General features: G+C 40.5%; 2 protein-coding genes and 1 non-coding gene across 3 annotated transcripts in view; 1 reads left to right on the top strand and 2 right to left on the bottom strand.

Annotated features, from left to right (window-relative positions):
- Positions 1 to 2683, bottom strand: part of LOC138948562 (heat shock protein 68-like) — a 2778-nt gene extending 95 nt beyond the window's left edge. The window contains exon 1 of the mRNA XM_070320126.1: positions 1 to 2683. This exon is cut by the window's left edge and continues 95 nt beyond it. Coding sequence (XP_070176227.1) covers positions 624 to 2534 — 1911 coding nt within the window. The 5' untranslated portion in view covers positions 2535 to 2683 and the 3' untranslated portion in view covers positions 1 to 623.
- Positions 2684 to 6915: 4232 nt separating this feature from the next.
- Trnah-gug (transfer RNA histidin (anticodon GUG)) lies at positions 6916 to 6987 on the bottom strand. Its single transcript has one exon. It is a non-coding gene; the product is annotated as a tRNA-His (tRNA).
- Positions 6988 to 7143: 156 nt separating this feature from the next.
- Positions 7144 to 18844, top strand: LOC138948709 (RNA-binding protein 8A-like). Its single transcript, XM_070320318.1, has 6 exons — positions 7144 to 7279; positions 15060 to 15119; positions 15478 to 15567; positions 17092 to 17228; positions 17465 to 17595; positions 18175 to 18844. Exons 1-6 carry the CDS (start codon positions 7216 to 7218, stop codon positions 18224 to 18226), a joined length of 534 nt encoding a protein of 177 aa, XP_070176419.1. The 5' UTR covers positions 7144 to 7215; the 3' UTR covers positions 18227 to 18844.
- Positions 18845 to 18876: the final 32 nt, after the last annotated feature.

Below are 18876 nucleotides of genomic sequence, written 5' to 3'. Positions count from 1 at the left end.
GTTCGAACCTGTCAGTTCACACAATACACACCCAGTCATTCTCTAAGGCTCATAAAAAAACCATTTCTTTTTCAACTACATCACTTTCTTAAATTATGGCAAGATTTCTGGCCGATTGTTATTCCGAGCAGTTACTGGCCAATGTAAATTTTAGGTCCTCACACACATATACATTTACTTACATTGTTTGTAAGATATTTCCATTCACACTTTTTCCCCTCGCACAAAGTTGGTTAGTCCAATCTCTTCAGTCTCCACAATTTACCCCACAACTTCAGCACACAGTATTTTCACGGCCTCAAGTCGTGATCGATCTTCTGCACTTTTCATTCTTTTTCAATCTTGCACACTGATCAGACGCAAATTGTCTTCGAGTTGTCTTCAGCAGTTCTCACGCCTTCGCGAGTCAATATTACACACATAATTTTACACAATTGACACACCAGTTGTTAAGCTCGTCACTTTCCATGATCTACACCAGTTGTTCAGCTCACCACTTTCTATGGTCCACACCAGTTGTTAAGCTCGTCACATTCTATGCTCCACACCTGTTGTTAAGTTCGTCACTTTCTATGCTCCACACTTCAGCTTTCATATACAGTCAGTTTTTGCAAAAAGGTTTTTTAATCCACTTCCTCCACAGTCGGCCCGCTAGACTGACCGCCGGCCTGCTGCTGACCGGAGAAGTCCTGACCTTGACCCTGGCCGTGCATTCTAGCCATGATGGGCGAGCAGGTTCTCTGGACCTCCTGCAGCTTGTCGTCGAACTCCTCCTTCTCGGCCAGCGAGTTGCTGTCCAGCCAGCTGAGGGCCTCGTCGCAGATCTTGTTGATCGTGTCCTTGTCATCCTGGCTGAGCTTGTCGCCCCCGTCGTTGAGGGCCTGGCGCACGGAGAACACGTAGGCCTCCAGCTTGTTTCGGGCGTCCACCCTCTGCCGCTGCTTCTCGTCGGCCTCGCGGAACTTGTCCGCCTCGTTGACCATGCGGTCGATGTCTTCTTTGCTGAGGCGGCCCTTGTCGTTTTTGATGGTCACGTGCGACTTCTTGCCCGTGCTCTTGTCCTGCGCCGTCACCGTCATGATGCCGTTGGCGTCGATGTCGAAGGTGACCTCGATCTGCGGCACGCCGCGGGGAGCCGGAGGGATGCCCGTCAGCTCGAAGCGGCCCAGCAGGTTGTTGTCTTTGGTCATGGCGCGCTCCCCCTCGTACACCTGGATGTTGACGGCCGGCTGGTTGTCGGCGTAGGTGGTGAAGGTCTGCGACGTCTTGGTGGGGATGGTGGTGTTGCGCTCCACCAGTTTGGTCATGACGCCGCCAGCCGTCTCGATGCCCAGTGACAACGGCGCCACGTCCACCAGCAAGACGTCCTTGATGGCCTCACTGGTGTCCCCGCTCAGCACGGCGGCCTGCACGGCAGCTCCGTAGGCCACGGCCTCGTCAGGGTGGATGGACTTGTTCACCTCCTTGCCGCCCATGAACTCCTGCAGCATCTTCTGGATACGTGGGATTCGGGTGGAGCCTCCCACCAAGACGACCTCGTGGATCTGCTTTTTGTCCATCTTGGCGTCTTTCAGGGCCTTCTCTACGGGCTCCAGGGTGTGACGAAACAGGTCTGAGCACAGCTCTTCGAAGCGTGCCCTGGTGATGCGTGTGTAGAAGTCGACGCCTTCGTACAGAGAGTCAATCTCCAGGCTGGCCTCGGCGCTGCTGGACAGGGTGCGCTTGGCTCGTTCACACGCTGTGCGCAGACGTCGCAGAGCCCTGGGGTTGCTGCTGATGTCTTTCTTGTACTTGCGTTTGAACTCCTGGGCAAAGTGGTCGACCAGGCGACCATCAAAGTCCTCACCTCCCAGGTGCGTGTCTCCTGCAGTAGACTTCACCTCGAACAGTGACCCCTCAGAGATGGTCAGGATGGACACGTCAAAGGTGCCGCCTCCCAGGTCGAAGATGAGGACGTTCTTGTCGCCGCCCTTTACGTTCTTGTCCAGCCCATAGGCCAGGGCGGCCGCTGTGGGTTCGTTGATGATGCGCAGCACGTTCAGCCCGGCGATGGCGCCCGCGTCTTTGGTGGCCTGTCTCTGCGAGTCGTTGAAGTAGGCCGGCACGGTGACGACGGCGTCTTTAACCTTTTCGCCCAAGAATGCCTCTGCCGTCTCCTTCATCTTGACCAGCACCATGGAACTGACCTCTTCCGGGGCCAGCCTCTTCGTCTCGCCCTTGAACTCCACCTCCACCACGGGTTTGCCACCGTCGCTGACCACCTTGAAGGGCCAGTGCTTCATGTCCTTCTGGACACTGTCGTCCGTGAAGCGGCGACCGATCAGTCGCTTGGCGTCGAAGACGGTGTTCTCTGGGTTCATAGCCGCCTGGTTCTTGGCCGCGTCGCCCACCAGGCGTTCTGAGTCTGTGAAGGCCACGTAGCTGGGGGTGGTTCTCTGCCCTTGGTCGTTGGCAATGATTTCCACCTGGCCCTGACGAAACACGCCGACACAGGAGTAGGTGGTTCCCAAGTCAATACCGATTGCCGGTGCCATTTTTCACTTCGAATGCAACGTTCGTTTTAGCAGTAGAAGATTCACGTCGAATATGCTTTCCGAGTTGGAAAGGTAGTAGTAGTAGTTTTGTTCCTCAGTTTTGAGTCGATGCTTTATCAGTCTCAACTTTCTTCTAAGGCTTCCCTGCGCGGCGAGGATTTATATACTCCGTCAGGCGAATCTGCTAGAAACATACAGAGAGCAGACGATCTTTTTGTCTGCCAAGTTGTTCGGGGATTCCCCTCGTATCCTGAGCGCTGATTGGCTGACCCATCAATTATGCATGGAAGAAAGGTCAGGGACGTGACCGACGAATGTAAACAAACGCATCGTGAAAGTCGTCGAGGTTTCTGGAACTTGTGTTTTATCCATTTTCAAGGACGCAAAGGATGCAAGGTCGACGCTGGAATGTTCCAGGGTGTTGTAGTGACCGGAAATAGTGATTGCACCGGAACAAAAAGTCAAATATGTGGGGTGGTTGTTTTTTAACTGCACCTCGGAAAAGCCTCGAAAATATGCCGACATTGTATGTGTACTCGGTTGTGGCAACCATATGCAGTATCTGATGTTATGGTGGTTTAATGACGATGCGAATCAACAAATCGATCTGCGTCTAGTGAAAATATGTATGTGACAGATGTAGGCCTATGTCATAAACAAGGTCTGTCCAGTGTGCATCAAAAGCCTGACGGTGTATCATTGCTTTTAAAGCCGCATTTCATTTGGCCTCGAAATACCCTGGCGCTGTTCGGTCTCAGTGTGTGTGTGTGTGTGTGTTAGTGTGAGAAAGAATGTGGACAAACAAACCTCATTAAAATAGCATATTGTGGGTGCACCTCCATTCTCTGACCAAAAAAACACATTAAGCAGCACAATGTGCAGTTTAGAAACAGGGGAAAGAAAAGAAATGCATTAATGTATCCACTACATTACATAATAGTTTAGAACTTAAAAGCTAATAGTATTTGTGCTGAGAGATCAACATAAGCATACACGTATGATAGCAAGAAGCATTCCCCTAGCATCCACGAGCTATAGTACTATAGTATGTTTCATCATTTTACCTAAATAACAATGTTTATAAAGATAGGTTCATGTATCTTCTTGAATGACATGTTGTTTAGTCTCAATCATTTTAACCAAGAGAACTGTGTTTAAAGCCCACTTTCATGACTTGAACTAAAAGTCTTGGGATCTTACGATGGTGAGGATAGTGATGATAAAAAAAATGAAAAAGAAAAGTAGAGAAAAAGCAAAACCTCTGTATGTGTGTGTGTGTGTGTGCATGCATGTGTGTGTGTGTGTGTGTGTGTGCATGCATGTGTGTGTGTGTGTGTGTGTGTGTGTGTGTGTGTGTGTGTGTGTGTGTCCTTTCATCCGTGTGTATGTAAAGTGTCAAAGTTTGCAGCATATATACATGGGAACCCCCCCTTTAAAGTCTTCGAAATATCTGGCAACAGTTACGATGAAGCTGATGAATTTGAGGATGTGTTACGAACATGAAGTTGAAAATAGGGCTGGATGTGCATTTCACTATACACATGTCTTGTCAAGACATTATTGACAATTACCATTTACCTTGAGAATCCGTCACACATAAAAACTACTGGTATGTAATGAAAAAAATTAAAGTACTTTCTCTTTTTGATCTTATATTGTTTTCTCAAAACTTGGTTTAGTATTGATTTAATCAGATATTGGGGCTCCAAAAATGTGTGTAAAATGTAGTATGTATCAGACCAACCAAAGTAAAAGCATCTTGGCGTTTTAGTATTTAAATATTAATTATATGAGCCTTGGAGTGGAGTGGCACAGTGGGTAGAGCGCTTGATTCTCACACTGGAGGTCGTGGGTTCGATCCTCACCTGGGGCGAACACAAGTACCCCAATTTTTCTGAGCGCTCTCCAGTCCACCCAGCTGGAAATGGGTTCCTAACACTATTCAGGGATGGGGAAGGCAAAGGCAGCGAGGGAGAGTATCCTTGGCACAAAGGGTCAAAAATCCCCAAAAAAAGCCCTTAAAAAAATATGCGCATATTTTTGAAAATATGCCCATACTTTTGAAAATAAGCCCTTATTTCTATTATTTTAGAAATAAGGCCTTAAATATTTACAGCCATAAGGAAATAAGGGCATGATAAAATAAGGCCTTATTCCTGTTAAGGCCTTACTGAAATAAGGCCTTTTTTCTGTTATGACCTTAACAAAATAAGCCCTTAAAAAAATATGCCCATAAAAAATAAGCCCTTAAAAAAAATATGCCCATATTTTTCTGCGCATCGCTACTGCGCATCCGGACATTCGAAAGCGCGCACAAACTCGCCTCTCGTTCAAAACATCCGTCATAACATCGAGCGGATACAGCATGGCTTCACGCATTCGAAAGCGCACACAAACTCGCCAAAACCCCAATTCTCTCGCAATTTGCAATTTCAGCACAAATTCTTCTCAAAAATTCATCACGATCTCTGAACCCCCCATTCGCCATGTTTCTTATGAGATCTCTGCGCATGAGCGGGCGCAGCCGAATTCTATTCAGCTTCATGATTGGTCAAAAAAATAAGGTCTTATTTTTTTATGCCCTTATTTTTTATGCCCATATTTTTTTATGCCCTTATTTTTATTAAGGCCTTACAGAAATAAGGCCTTATTTCTCGTAAGGCCTTATTTTCAAATAAGGGCTTATTTTTTTATGCCCATATTTTTTTAAGGGCTTAAAGATTTAAGGCCTTAATAATGGAAAATAAGGCCTTGGGCTTATTTTCAAAAATATGGGCATATTTTCAAAAATAAGGCCTTATTTCTTTAAGGGCTTATTTTTTGGATTTTTGACCCTTTGTGCCAAGGATAGGAGAGGAGATGGGCACCGCCCTCATTTTAGGCTGGCCCGAGAGTAGTGGAGATCTCTAACATCTCCCTCACCTGCGACCAAAAATGGTCATGGTACTACCTTTACCTTTTGACCATATATGGCTTATTCCATAGGTCGTTTACTCACCCATAATTGTAGTAAATCTCATTTTTGTCCAGCCATTCAATGAGCCCCTTTTTAATGTGAACAGTTTCAGAGAAATATTCTGGCATTGAAACGTTATATTTCATTTCCGCTCATTGCACTACATAGAATTCGGGTTAGTTTCATACACAGTTTATACTGAGTGTTTGTCAGGACTTGAAAATAAAGTTTATGTCAACATGTTATTAATGATATGGAAAGAGAGAATGCTTTACATGTATGTCCTACAGGCTAAATATTTCGCCTCTTGAGGACAAGATATTTTACGCCCTTACAGCTTTTGACGAGATACACAAGTGAATGCGTGTTTAGGTGCTATCAGCCATCTGCACTTATGGCAGAAAGACCGAGATCTTTTATGTGCCATTGTGGTGACACGGGGGTGGGACATGGCTTCCGTCTCTTGGTCTGCACATAAAGTTAACCCATGTCCGTCCCGGCCCGAATTCGAACCTGCGACCTTCCGATAACAAGTCCAGTGCTCTACCAACTGAGCTACCGGGCCCCCTAAATGATATGGATACAGTATCATGCCTTTTATTGGTGACACCCCTTTTAAAAAATGTTATGAGTTAAGTAAAAATTACTAACTGACAGACTTGGCAGTGTATTCGGTGATCTTGCTGATAACAGGATGGAAAACCATTGGGGAAGGGTGTTTTTTTAAACATAATTTTGCACAATTAGTCGTCTCGAGAACTAACATTTACATGCAAAACTGTGTTGCATACATAATCTCATTCAATGAATTTGATTACATATCTCCTAATTCCTCTACTATAACTCAATAAATGTTTATTTTATTTGAAATGATAAGCCTGCATACTGTTACTTTTCCTTGACAAACTCAATCCACTGGCAGTTGTTTCAATCTCTGGGATTTGTCATGCTACAGGTATAGTAGTCACCAATCATCATTTTGCATCAAGAATAAGGGTCATCTTACTCTGTTTTCATGCCATGGGCCCATAACACCACAAACACTGAAAAAAATGTTAGTACATGAATGTCAAAATGAAGATTTTAAGATTTTTAAGATTTTGTGTATTATTTGTGGGGCATAAACTTTAGGAATTGATTAACACTCACCCCCAAAAACTGTACTCGAATATAAAACAAATAACAGCAAGACAACAACAAAAAATGCACATTATGGTATTACATTTACTGGACATTCAGCTATACACACACAAAAATAAAGCAAACAAAATAATGTATTATTTATGTGAAAGTGTTGACTGTTATACGCATGCAGATGAGCAAGTACTCTGAAAATATCAATTAAATCGAATCACTCCATAGGGTTGTGAGAAGAACAAAACAAGAACCTACAGCAGTGTAAACATTGCAAGAAAATAAAAAGTATGCCGTGACCAGGATTCGAACCTGGGTTATCGCGGCCACAACGCGAGGTCCTAACCACTAGACTATCACGGCTCATATTAAACCGACAATTTTTACACGTATATTTATAAAAGTCAAGTTCTTTAGCAATGTCAACTTTTATTCACTTAGTCTTAATATATAAGTAGTTTTTGTAACAGATAATTATGTTGATTTTGAGGCGGATAGAAATAGCCGACATTACTAGCCTTTTTAAATTGATACAAACACAAAGTTAGAAGAGTGCTCGCCCTTCACACTCACGCCGGCAAACGTAACAAAATGGCGGACGTTTTGGACCTCAAAGAAGAAAATGAAGAGTTTGAAGTGGACGAGGAGGGGGATCGTAAGTTATTAACACTATATAGTTATTGAAAGTTAATCCAATACTATTAATCCTTTTAACCCACATTCTCTTAATGTCTCGCTTGCTCTGATTGTTGACCAAAGAGGTGCTTTTGAGTGAAGATTTGAGCTCCTCTACTTAGCATGTTTTCTTTCAACAAGTCAATTATGATACTAGTTTGTGAGCTCTAAATTTACAACGCTAAAGTTCAACATTACCAAACATTTTAACAATCACGGTAAAACTTTGAGTACAACGGAGGCAACTGGTGCTGCAGCTTTTAGTAAGTTTACAAGCTGTACCAAGTGCCAGTACCAATACCAATGACCATCACTACCACTACCAGTAACATTAGGCCAAAAAAAAATAAATAGGTGTGGTTACGGTAACATAGCCAAAAAAATAGGGTAGGAAGGTAGGCAATTACTTTTTTTTTTTCTTTTCTTTTTTTTCTAATGTGTACAAATTAAAACCTACTTGACAGGGAAATAAGTGTGCGACTCGGGCGATTTCGCTTTCATTGCGTTATCTGCACTCGGTTGTTTTTTTTTTGACAAATGTAATAAAAAGTTATAGGGTCGGCCCCTAAAAATAGGGTAGGTCGGGTTAGGCCCAAAAAAATAATAGGTGTGGTTACGGTAACATAGCCAAAAAAAATAGGGTAGGACTAGGAAGGTAGGCAATCACTTTTTTTTTTTTTTAACTTTTTTTGTGTACAAATTAAACCTACTTGACAGGGAAATAAGTGTGCGACTCGGACGCTTTCGCTTTCATTGCGCGTTCTGCACTCGTTTTCTTGTGTGTGTTTGTTTTTTTGGACAAATGTAATAAAAAGTTATAGGATCGGCCCCTAAAAATAGGGTAGGTCGGGTTACCGTAACCACACCTATTTTTTTTTTAGGCCTTACCGTAACCACACCTATTTTTGGGGGGGGCCTTAGCAAAGTTAGGGACTATGGAGTAAAATAACACTAAGTAGGGCAGAAGGGGGCTAAGTTGACAAAAAATGGGTGCATTCCTTGTAGGTGCACTTCCTGTAGGTGTTTTTTCTGTATACAGGGGATGCACCCGGGTGCATTACCTGTAGGAAAGTACGATATCTCTCAATCTCACACCAAGCGCATGATTGACTCACCTCAGTGTTGCTTCAATGCACCCGGGAAATTACAATATCGCTCAATCTCATGCCAACCGCGTGACTCGTGACACACCTCCTCACCGTTGCTTCGTTCCCTTCATAGGCATCCAATATTCCAATTCCAAAATGCGGTTCTAGTTCTACAGAAGGACTTGATAAATGTTCTCATTTCTTCAAGAAAAATTGCAACAGTGATAATAATAATAAGAAGAACATTTATATGGCCCAAAGTCAGAATAGGTGTCCATTTTTGTGACATACAAAATCAATTTTAAAAATGAACATTTTCTTTGTTTTGAAAATAGAGATGTATTTTAGAGCATAAATACGCAAGGAACAGCTATGATTTAAGAAAACTCATGTTTGATCACTTCACAGATTCAGGTTTAAAAGTTTGCAGGAGTTCATAACTTCACACCGTCACAAAATTTAGACTTGTTAAATCATTGTTGCTACATGTATTGGGTCTGTTTTAGACATCTGAGCAAATTGCTACAGCAAATTACTTTGCATTTCAAGCAAGTTAAACTTGTTTTGGCCACGCATGATGCAGATGTGAACTCCATTAATGGGAAGTTCATAACTTCACATAATTTACTTTTATTGGTATAATAAATTTAATTTATACAGGCAGGAAACAATTTGTTTTGTTTTTTAATCTGAAAAAGGTGAGCTGGAACATGAAGGTAATTTTTGAAGATGAAGTGTGGAGAAGATTTTTTGGTTATCTGTATTATTTATAAAAATTAATATTGTCACAATTTTTTCACAGCAAATATTGGCATAAGTTATCAATAAATCTACAATGTTGCTGTTTTTGTGCAAAATGTGCTTGAAAAGTACCATCAAAAGGATTTCAATACACCAAAATGTTTGTCTGACTCAAAGAGTTGGCAGAAACTGAAAGTATTTTTAGAATGTCCTAGGAGTTCATAACTTCACACCGTGACATCACAAACTATGGCTAATTCAAACCAAAGTAAGAAAGTGCATATGTCATCTTATTTTCTCTCCAGCTACTCTTTGTAATCAACATACAACTAAGTAATAAAAGTAAAACATTTGTGAAAACAAACGATAACAAAAATCATAAAATGTGAGCGTGCGCATAACTTCACAAGAATTTTTGTTATGTTGGTCTCTAGTACAGTTACTGTATAATATATTTGCAAAACAATGACAAACTGAGAACACAGAGTTATAGTATAGGCTAAAGCTGCACTTATATTACAAAATCAGATTTTAATTGCCAAAATAAAACAAATTGTTTGAAACTTGTGAAAGTTCATAACTTCACATCAATCACACATTTATACTAAAATAACTAACTAAAGTCTCTTGCAAATAATTCTAAACAACTTAATGATTTACTTAACCAAACTCAGTCATGAAAACTGTTACCGAAATCATTATTTAGTTAGGCCAAAAAAAAAAAATGCTTTGGTTACGGTTTCATGGCCAAAAAAAATAGGGTAGGTAGGTCGATTAAATTTTTTTTTTTTTTTTTTTTTTTTTTTTTGGTTGGTCCCTCTTGAAATGATAAAAATATTTGTGTATGCAGGATATTCGAGGTATTTTCATATTGGTGTATTTGGAACCACAGATATTAATTACTTTTTCATGTTAAGAAAAGAAAACTGGACATACCCTTTAAACTGTATAGTGCCACTAGTGAACACAGTTTTCGAGAGTCATGCCAAAGTCCAGTTCGAAAGAGTCTTCGGGCTCGGCACTTATTTTCGTCGACCCAACACATTTTATCCCGAACAGTTTGCCGTCCAAAGTTGGATAAAAATCATGAAAAATGTCCACCAAGGTTGCACTCTTCGAGTACCGACTTATCAGTCGTGTTTGTTCGATATGAACGCACTTTCCGAATACGATTGCAAATGCAGACGACATCTTTTTACGTTCGCGCAACGAACGAACGCACGAGACTGACTTCCCTTGGATATGGGAGTTGTAAAAAGCGGAGTGGTGTCCCTTGTCGGGCTTGTTGTTGTCTGCTCGCCGGCGATCGATGTTTTCTCTGTGCCGTGGTGTTGTCGTTTTCGGTGGGTTTTTGTGTGTGTGTGTGGTTTTTTTTGTGTGTATGTATGTGTTTGGTTCATTTTATTTTTAGCTTTAGGACCAAAAAAAAAGTTTAGGGTCGGCCCCAAAAGTTAGGGTCGGTCGGGAAACCGTAACCAAAGCATTTTTTTTTTTTGGCCTTAGTGTTTATGTCAGCTGACTGTGTGTTCATAACTTCACATCATTTATTTAACTGAAAAGCTACGTACTAAAATCTGCTGGTAAATTAAAATAAAAATGACATCAAACTGTAACAGCCTACTCTGGAGAAGAGCAGCACATCATTTGAGGTAGTGATTTAGTGTAGTAAATTAATTATTGTGTATAAATCATACTCATGGCATGTGTTCATAACTTCACACCGTGGGGCTGAGGGTCAGTTGATGTGAAGTTATGTACACCGTGCAGTCAACCCAGATTCATGCTGGAATTATCAAAATGTAATTTTGAGGGTTGATATTCAGAAAACTTCTTACAAAATGTCCAGAAAAAGTCAAATGTACTCTTTTGCTATTAACAAGGCATTATTTTAAACACGCCCTTGAAAAATGAGCTTGAGTTATGTGAAGTTATGAACTTCATGACAAAACGGCTAAGTACTTCAGAAAGAAACAGTCAGCAGCCAGTAGATTCTTTTTGTGATGAAAATCATGGTACAGTGTAATTTGGAAACTGAAAATAGTCATTTTACATATATTTTGGGTTTTGACATGAGTTAGTAACTCTCACATAAAAATAGTGCGCAAGACACAGAGAAAATGGCTAACTAAAGCATACTGCTTGACTTTAGTGACAAAAATTGCTTAGTATCTAAATCTAATGTACTTTTATATGCAAAATTGCTGTTCCACTACAACCTTAACTTTCATGGCTAGCATTTAAGGACAAAAAACACTCTCAGTGGAGATAGTAGAAAAGTTCATAACTTTCTCACAAGAATTTTTTATTTCTCAATTACTCAAACACCAATGAATGAACTTGATGCAAACTTTCAGTGTGACTGCTGCTAGTGGATCCAAATGCATTACAAAGCTAGGTGTTCCCCAACCAGTCAATTTACTCTTTTTATAAGGCAAAAGGTTGGAAAGTTCATAACTCTTTTTTCACAAGAAAATCTGCACGTAAACTTCAAACTACTTTTGAACATGCAAAAACAAGTCAAACAACCCTTTTTATGTTTTATACCTCTGCAAAGCATACTGTAAAATACTTTTTTACAAAAATATATCAGGTTTCAATCTTTAATTATTATTTAGAGCTGATCAGTGAACAAAAATGAAGTCTTACGGAAATAGTTATGAACTTTCTGTGAAATTTTGTCTCCCCATTTTCTGCAGGCTCACTGACAAAATTCAAAAACTTTGCTTTGTCAAAGGTACATTTGAGTTTTACTGGCTCAGTGAAAAGTCATTCATGACATTCTGTCCCATAAATATGACAGAGTAGACCATGTTTCAATATGCTGTAAGGTCATGTCACAAAAAATGGCCAAAATGTAGTGCTGCTGACTTCAGATAATGGCGACATTTTCATTAAAAACAACAACTGAGCACACAATGTTTCTCTAGGTGTGTACTTCATACTTTTTTTTACAAGTCTCATTAATCTTTACAAGGATTTTATTTTTCTTTGATGTACAAATCAGGTTAGAGCCAAGGTTGCACAGCTATTTCAGCTGTGGACACCATTTCAGACTTAAGGCCATATAGCGCTAAATCAAAAACTTTCGTTAAAAAGGCTTGCTCTAAGCGCTTGACATCTAAACTAAAACGTCATTCACACTCTTATGATGTACAAGAACTTCATGTCACACTCTTTCATTCAGTATAGCACCATTCACACAGTTGTTATTCTGTACAAGACAATAAGTTAGTCTAACATTTAGAATGTTCATTAAGATGAAAACAAGAGAAAACCAGACTGATTAAAACAACTGCTTAGTACTAACAAAGCATGAATCTTAATGATAACGTAATACATATTTAACTGTTAAGACCATAAAAAACCTATATGCTAAAATAACTTCGAACTTTTAAGAACTTCTTATAAGATACACAGCACATCAAGATAAACACCAGAATGATAAAACAAAAGGCAACTCGTTAAAACTATTAAATGCATCAATGTCTAAAACACGAAAGACTCAAATATAAGATACACAATTCTCTAGAATTGTTTATTAAAACTGAAACCGACCTGCTCAGTGATTCGAATCTCTTTGAAAAATAATAAAGAAGGATCAAAACATGTCAAATTCTGTCCATGTCGCTAAGCATCACATGACATTCATCGAGAGTCAGCGAAACGCTGCAGAAAAAACGCCGAGAGGAAGTGCACTACAGGGAATGCACCCACTTTTGATCGACATAGACCCCTTCTGCCGAAGTAAGAGGTTGGCACTAGCAATAGCATTGAAAGCAGACTTCCCATAAACGTAAACTAAGTTACTTCTTATTTTGTTAGTTAAAGAAACTTGAATTTAAACCTACCCAGTAACCTGTACGAACACCTCGTTACAAGGCATCTCATTCTCATAGTCATACTGGGAGACTAATAATTATAGAAATACTGATGGAGTTATTGTTAAACTTAGAGTGTATTCGGTAAAGAAATCGTATAAGTTGTATACACAATACACTGACTCTGAGTGTAAAGCCAAGTTGCTTAATTATTATGCATTACTGTATAGTTTTATAAAGTTAAGCTATTCCATGAAGAAACAAGCTAATCAATGTTAGTTCAGTGTCTTAAACATATTCTTGCAAAGGTAAAAACTAAAACTAAAAGATCAGGTGTGTTATTGTTAAAGGCACAGTAAGCCTCCCGTAAACCATCACAGAGCTCCCCGAGCGTCTACATACAGTACAAGCATACTTCCATTTGAACGCTTACCGAACGGGAACATCCTGGCTGCTTTCTGTCGAGCGTGAGAAATTTTCAAAGAATTTATTTTCGTGGACTTGCTCCTCTACAACAATGGCGCCTCGTTTTGGTGCTGGACGGCTGTTATGAATATTCAATACCGGATATCACGCCCGGACAGTAAGCCTCCCGTAAACCATCACAGATACTGTCAGGCTTTTACACACAGTACAAACACCCTTCCATTTGAACGCTCACCAAACGAGAACATCCTAGGTGCCCTACGTAAAGAGCGAGCAATTTTTGAGTCACTTGAGAAAAAGTGACTATGTAATCGGTCAGTGTTAGTCTGTCCGGCCGGCCGGCCGGCCGTAGACACCACCTTAACGTTGGACTTTTCTCGGAAACTATCAAAGCGATCGGGCTCATATTTTGTTTAGTCGTGACCTCCAATGACCTCTACACTTTAACGATGGTTTCGTTGACCTTTGACCTTTTTCAAGGTCACAGGTCAGCGTCAAAGGAAAAATTAGACATTTTATATCTTTGACAAAGTTCATCGGATGTGATTGAAACTTTGTAGGATTATTCTTTACATCAAAGTATTTACATCTGTAGCCTTTTACGAACGTTATCAGAAAAACAAGGGAGATAACTAGCCTTTTCTGTTCGGCAACACACAACTTAACGTTGGGCTTTTCTCGGAAACTATAAAAGTGACCGGGCTCAAATTTTATGTGAACGTGACTCATTGTGTTGTGAATAGCAATTTCTTCCTGTCCATCTGATGCCTCATATAATATTCAGAACTGCGAAAGTGACTCGATCGAGCGTTTGCTCTTCTTGTTAAAGAATTAATTTTGCAGATTGTCTCGAACACGTTTTGGACCCATCCTGAACTCAGGTCAAAAATGATTTACTTCCCTTCGGGTCTCATTCTATCGATGTAAACTGGCCATAGCCGTGGATCGATGATTATCAGAATGTTTTTAGACCATGGTGCGTTTTTGCGCTAGACCTAACTTTTAAAATCTAAATAATAAATTGACAGCTTGTTACACAAACATTCTTTAATCATAAAAGAATTCTTTTTTCATCAAGACAAGATCAGTACAATTCGAAGTTGTGAAAGTTTGAAAAAAGAAAAGCAGGGTCACGCAAGGGTCGTAGCAGACGACGGTTTATGAATATCGCCGTTCCTCTCAACAGTCAAAAGCCATCGCTAGAGTTCTTGTGAACCACAGCCGTTTGTTTCGTTCATAAAAAACGTGCTATTGTAGATAAGCTCACATCGAGTCGCATTCAAATGACTAACTGACGACTACATTGTGAAAAAGGGAAACTGGATCACACAGGTTCACGATGGCTCAGGGGTAAGATAAACCACGCAAAAGTAAATTCTTTGAAAATTGTTCGCTCTTTACGGATGGCACCTAGGATGTTCTCAATCGGTGAGTGTTTAAATGAAAGGGTGTTTGTACTGTGTTTAAAAGCCTGACCGTATCTGTGATGGTTTACGGGAGGCTTACTGTGCCTTTAACTGACTTGCAGCAGGCCATGCATTACGTCTCCAGTCTCAGATTTAGAAGCTAATGGATTTTTTACTTTTTTATTTTCTTTGCTTGTTACTAAATTGTTGCACACTAGAAGAGGTGCGTGTTTTGATATTTTAACTTCTATGAAATAACTATTTTTGTCTTTTACTTTTAGAGGGGCTCATCAAGTTGAAGGAAAAAGCCAAAAAGAGGAAAGGACGAGGATTTGGTGGTGGTGAGTAACCTTTTTTTATTCCATTAACTTCGAGACAGATGAGAACACTGAATAGGTAGTGCTTCGTCATAAAGTAAACCTTAAAGTTAAACCTTGGTGCTCAGGTTGATTTACTGCAGTTGTTGTGGGTTGTTGTTTGTTGTGGGGTTTTTTTTTGGGGGGGGGGGGGGGGTGAGGTGCAGCATTAATTGTCTTACAGTTACACGTTTCTAAGACGGTATTTCTTGCAAAATTATAGTCACAATGAAAAGTGAAGTGTGCGTTTACCCATTAGGAATAAGTCTTAAGACTAAGAGTAACTCACTAACTGTTCCTACTTGAAGTTGCACAGTTTACCGGTTTCCCTCTTTGTGTGCAGAGGGCCCTACCCGCAGCGGAGTCGAGCAGTATGAAGTCATGGACGTGGATGAGGAAGCAGTGGGCACTGATGGCCCTGGACCTCAAAGATGTGAGTTTCTTTCAGCAGTGCGTCACTGTGGCCTGTTGTATAAATTCAGAGCTGCCAACTGCTACGTTTTAAGAGCAATAGCTACGCCTAGCTTAAGATTGTTCAGTGTTACGCTCAAACATTTATCACAAGCATGCAACAGTTCCCTCTTTTTCGTGAGTCCTGGTACTCATTTCTGCTTCCCTCTCACTGTAGCGGTCACAATCTATATTATCTTAAAAGAGTTTACTAAGCAGAACCAGCATCGGGCCTGGTCTGTCATATTCTATTTTTGAGTCACTTGAGAAAAAGTGACTCTATGTAATCGGTCAGTGTTAGTCTGTCCGGCCATCCGGCCGGCCGGCCGTCCGTAGACACCACCTTAACGTTGGACTTTTCTCGGAAACTATCAAAGCGATCCGGCTCATATTTTGTTTAGTCGTGACCTCTAATGACCTCTACACTTTAACGATGGTTTCGTTGACCTTTGACCTTTTTCAAGGTCACAGGTCAGCGTCAAAGGAAAAATTAGACATTTTATATCTTTGACAAAGTTCATCGGATGTGATTGAAACTTTGTAGGATTATTCTTTACATCAAAGTATTTACATCTGTAGCCTTTTACGAACGTTATCAGAAAAACAAGGGAGATAACTAGCCTTTTCTGTTCGGCAACACACAACTTAACGTTGGGCTTTTCTCGGAAACTATAAAAGTGACCGGGCTCAAATTTTATGTGAACGTGACTCCCAGTGACCTCTACACTTTGACGTCTGCTTTGGTGACCTTTGACCTTTTTCAAGGTCACAGGTATGTCTTGAAGGAAAAAAATTGAAATATCATATCTCTGAAACTATTCATCGGATTTGATTCAAACTTTATAGGATTATTCTTTACATCAAATTATTTACATCTGTATTGTGTTGTGAATAGCAATTTCTTCCTGTCCATCTGATGCCTCATATAATATTCAGAACTGCGAAAGTGACTCGATCGAGCGTTTGCTCTTCTTGTTACTATTAAGATGAGTAACACTGTCATATCACATGAAGAAAGGCAAGTACCAGAAGTGGTGTGAACAAAAAAGGTGGCCAACGGGATGGGTCTGATTTGTTAACATCTCAAATGACACACTGTTTCAACAATTCCAAACTTGCACTTGGTTCCCACCCACTTGGGCACTTTCTAACACACACACAAACACATACACACACACACAAACACATGTGATGAAATGAAGTCACACACACACACCGTGCACACACACCACACATACACACACACACACACACACTTTCACATTTGCAGTATCTTCCTCCCCAATAAAGTCGCACTAGGTCACATGAAAAACACTCCCAAAGTTGGTCTTCATTACACTTTCGGTTTCATTTCCAACCTTGTTTGGGTCTGGTGTGTTGACATTCCCACTGGTATTCAAAGTTTGAATTCACTCTTTTTGTCATAGAACCACAAGGCAATTTCATCCGTGTGCTTACAGAAAAAGTTGTGATGCACCCTTATTGATTTTACATGGTGTTGTTTCAGCGGTGGAGGGCTGGATACTTTTCATAACGGGAGTGCATGAAGAGGCTCAGGAGGAAGATGTTCGCGATACTTTTGGAGAGTACGGCGAAATCAAGAACCTTCACCTCAACCTTGACAGACGCACAGGATTCCTCAAGGTAAAAATGCTGTTTCTCATGTGTGTGTGTGTTGGTTTAAATATAATCTGCTGTCCTGTTCAATGTTCTTCTACTTCTGCTTTGTTTTTGCGTTTGTTTAGATTGGATTGTGCTCTTGGGTAGATGATCAATTAAAATGAGACTGTGCGTGTGCTTGCATGCGAGAGAAAAAGTGAGTGTTTTTTATAGTGCCTTCAGTAGAATTGATTGACCAAGTGTATGTGTCCGTGTTTCAGGGTTACGCACTGATTGAGTATGAGACTTTCAAGGAGGCTCAGAGCGCCATGGACAACCTTAACGGCACAGAGTTGCTGGGTCAGAAAATGGCTGTTGACTGGTGTTTCGTCAGAGGACCCCGCCAATCCAAGTTAGTTCCACATTTTCGGTCTTGTATTAAACCGGGCGTTTACTACAGAAATATGTCTCTCGTGATTAGGCTTTCTTCTAGCTTTCCTACAGAAATATGACTTTTATTGGTGTTAGCTTGCACCGTAAATGAGCGTTTGGTGGTGCAGGGGACACAACTTTTTGAATTACATGCACAATCAGTTTCAGGTTTTCTCTGTTCATGCACATTCTTGTTTCTCAGGCTGTAACTTCTCCTTGTGTTCTTTTTTCTGGGAATGAAATAAAATTACAAAAATGAAAATCTGCCTCTGTTGCTAAACAGGACTGCATGCAAAAGAATCATATGCCTTGTCTGGGTGGGTCCATAGCTCAGTTGGTAGCGCGCTGGCTTTGTAACCTGTTTGTTGCTATCTTCATGGGATTGAGGCCCAGTTACGGGAATTTGCTTGCATGTTAAAGATCTAAATTTTCTAGCTAAAGTCCATTTTAGGGGGTTTACTCTTTTTTGTTGGGGGAAGTAAGTTTTGACTTCGAGGCACTTGTTTTGTATTGTCGTAATTATGCGTGTAAATTCTGACTGTTGTACTGTTTGTTTCAGGAAAGGCAACAGAAGAGGCAGTCGAGGAGATGACACAAGGAGGCGGCGATAGATGCATCATGTGCACCCACTATTCATTTTATCATTTTGTGTTTTCTGTGGGTTGTTACCATCACATACATGTTCTTTTGTTTTTTATCATATACAAACATCAGTTTTATTTTGCTGTTTGGAAATGTGGTAGACTCTGCTCGCTCAGGTATGTGTTTGTATGTGGGTGACAGCAGTTTAGAAGAGACGTAAAGGCAGCGGAGAGGATGTTGACCAGCATTTGAATGAATGATTGAGTGAATGTTGCGTGCATATGTATACCGTTGTGCAGGGTTTTGTGTCTGCCACATTTTGCATTCATCTTTTGGACAGAAATGGATCGTTTTCTGTTTTGGTGTCTGTTGTACAACTCATCAGTAGACTTTCAGGCAGATATGGTATATATCCGTTCAGTTTTTAAGAGTGGCTTGAAATATCCTAGGCCTCTCCCCATGTTGGTTCACAAATAATTTGTGTTTTTTCTCACAAAAGTTGCTGTCAATGGAAACCTTGAACAATTTTGAACAGAAATCAGTGCAGTACTTCTGTGGTAGCTAGGTTAATATCTTTTATTATTAAGTTTGTACAATACATTAACCCTGAAGCAAACTGATCTGCAATAATAAATTTAACGACAGACTGCATGACTGTGTATTTTTCCTTGCACAAGTG

This window comes from Littorina saxatilis, linkage group LG1, assembly GCF_037325665.1.
Source record: "Littorina saxatilis isolate snail1 linkage group LG1, US_GU_Lsax_2.0, whole genome shotgun sequence".
Lineage (NCBI taxonomy): Eukaryota > Metazoa > Mollusca > Gastropoda > Littorinimorpha > Littorinidae > Littorina > Littorina saxatilis.
The sequence above is the reverse complement of the archived record's forward strand: the minus strand, read 5'-3'. Positions and strand labels throughout refer to the sequence as shown.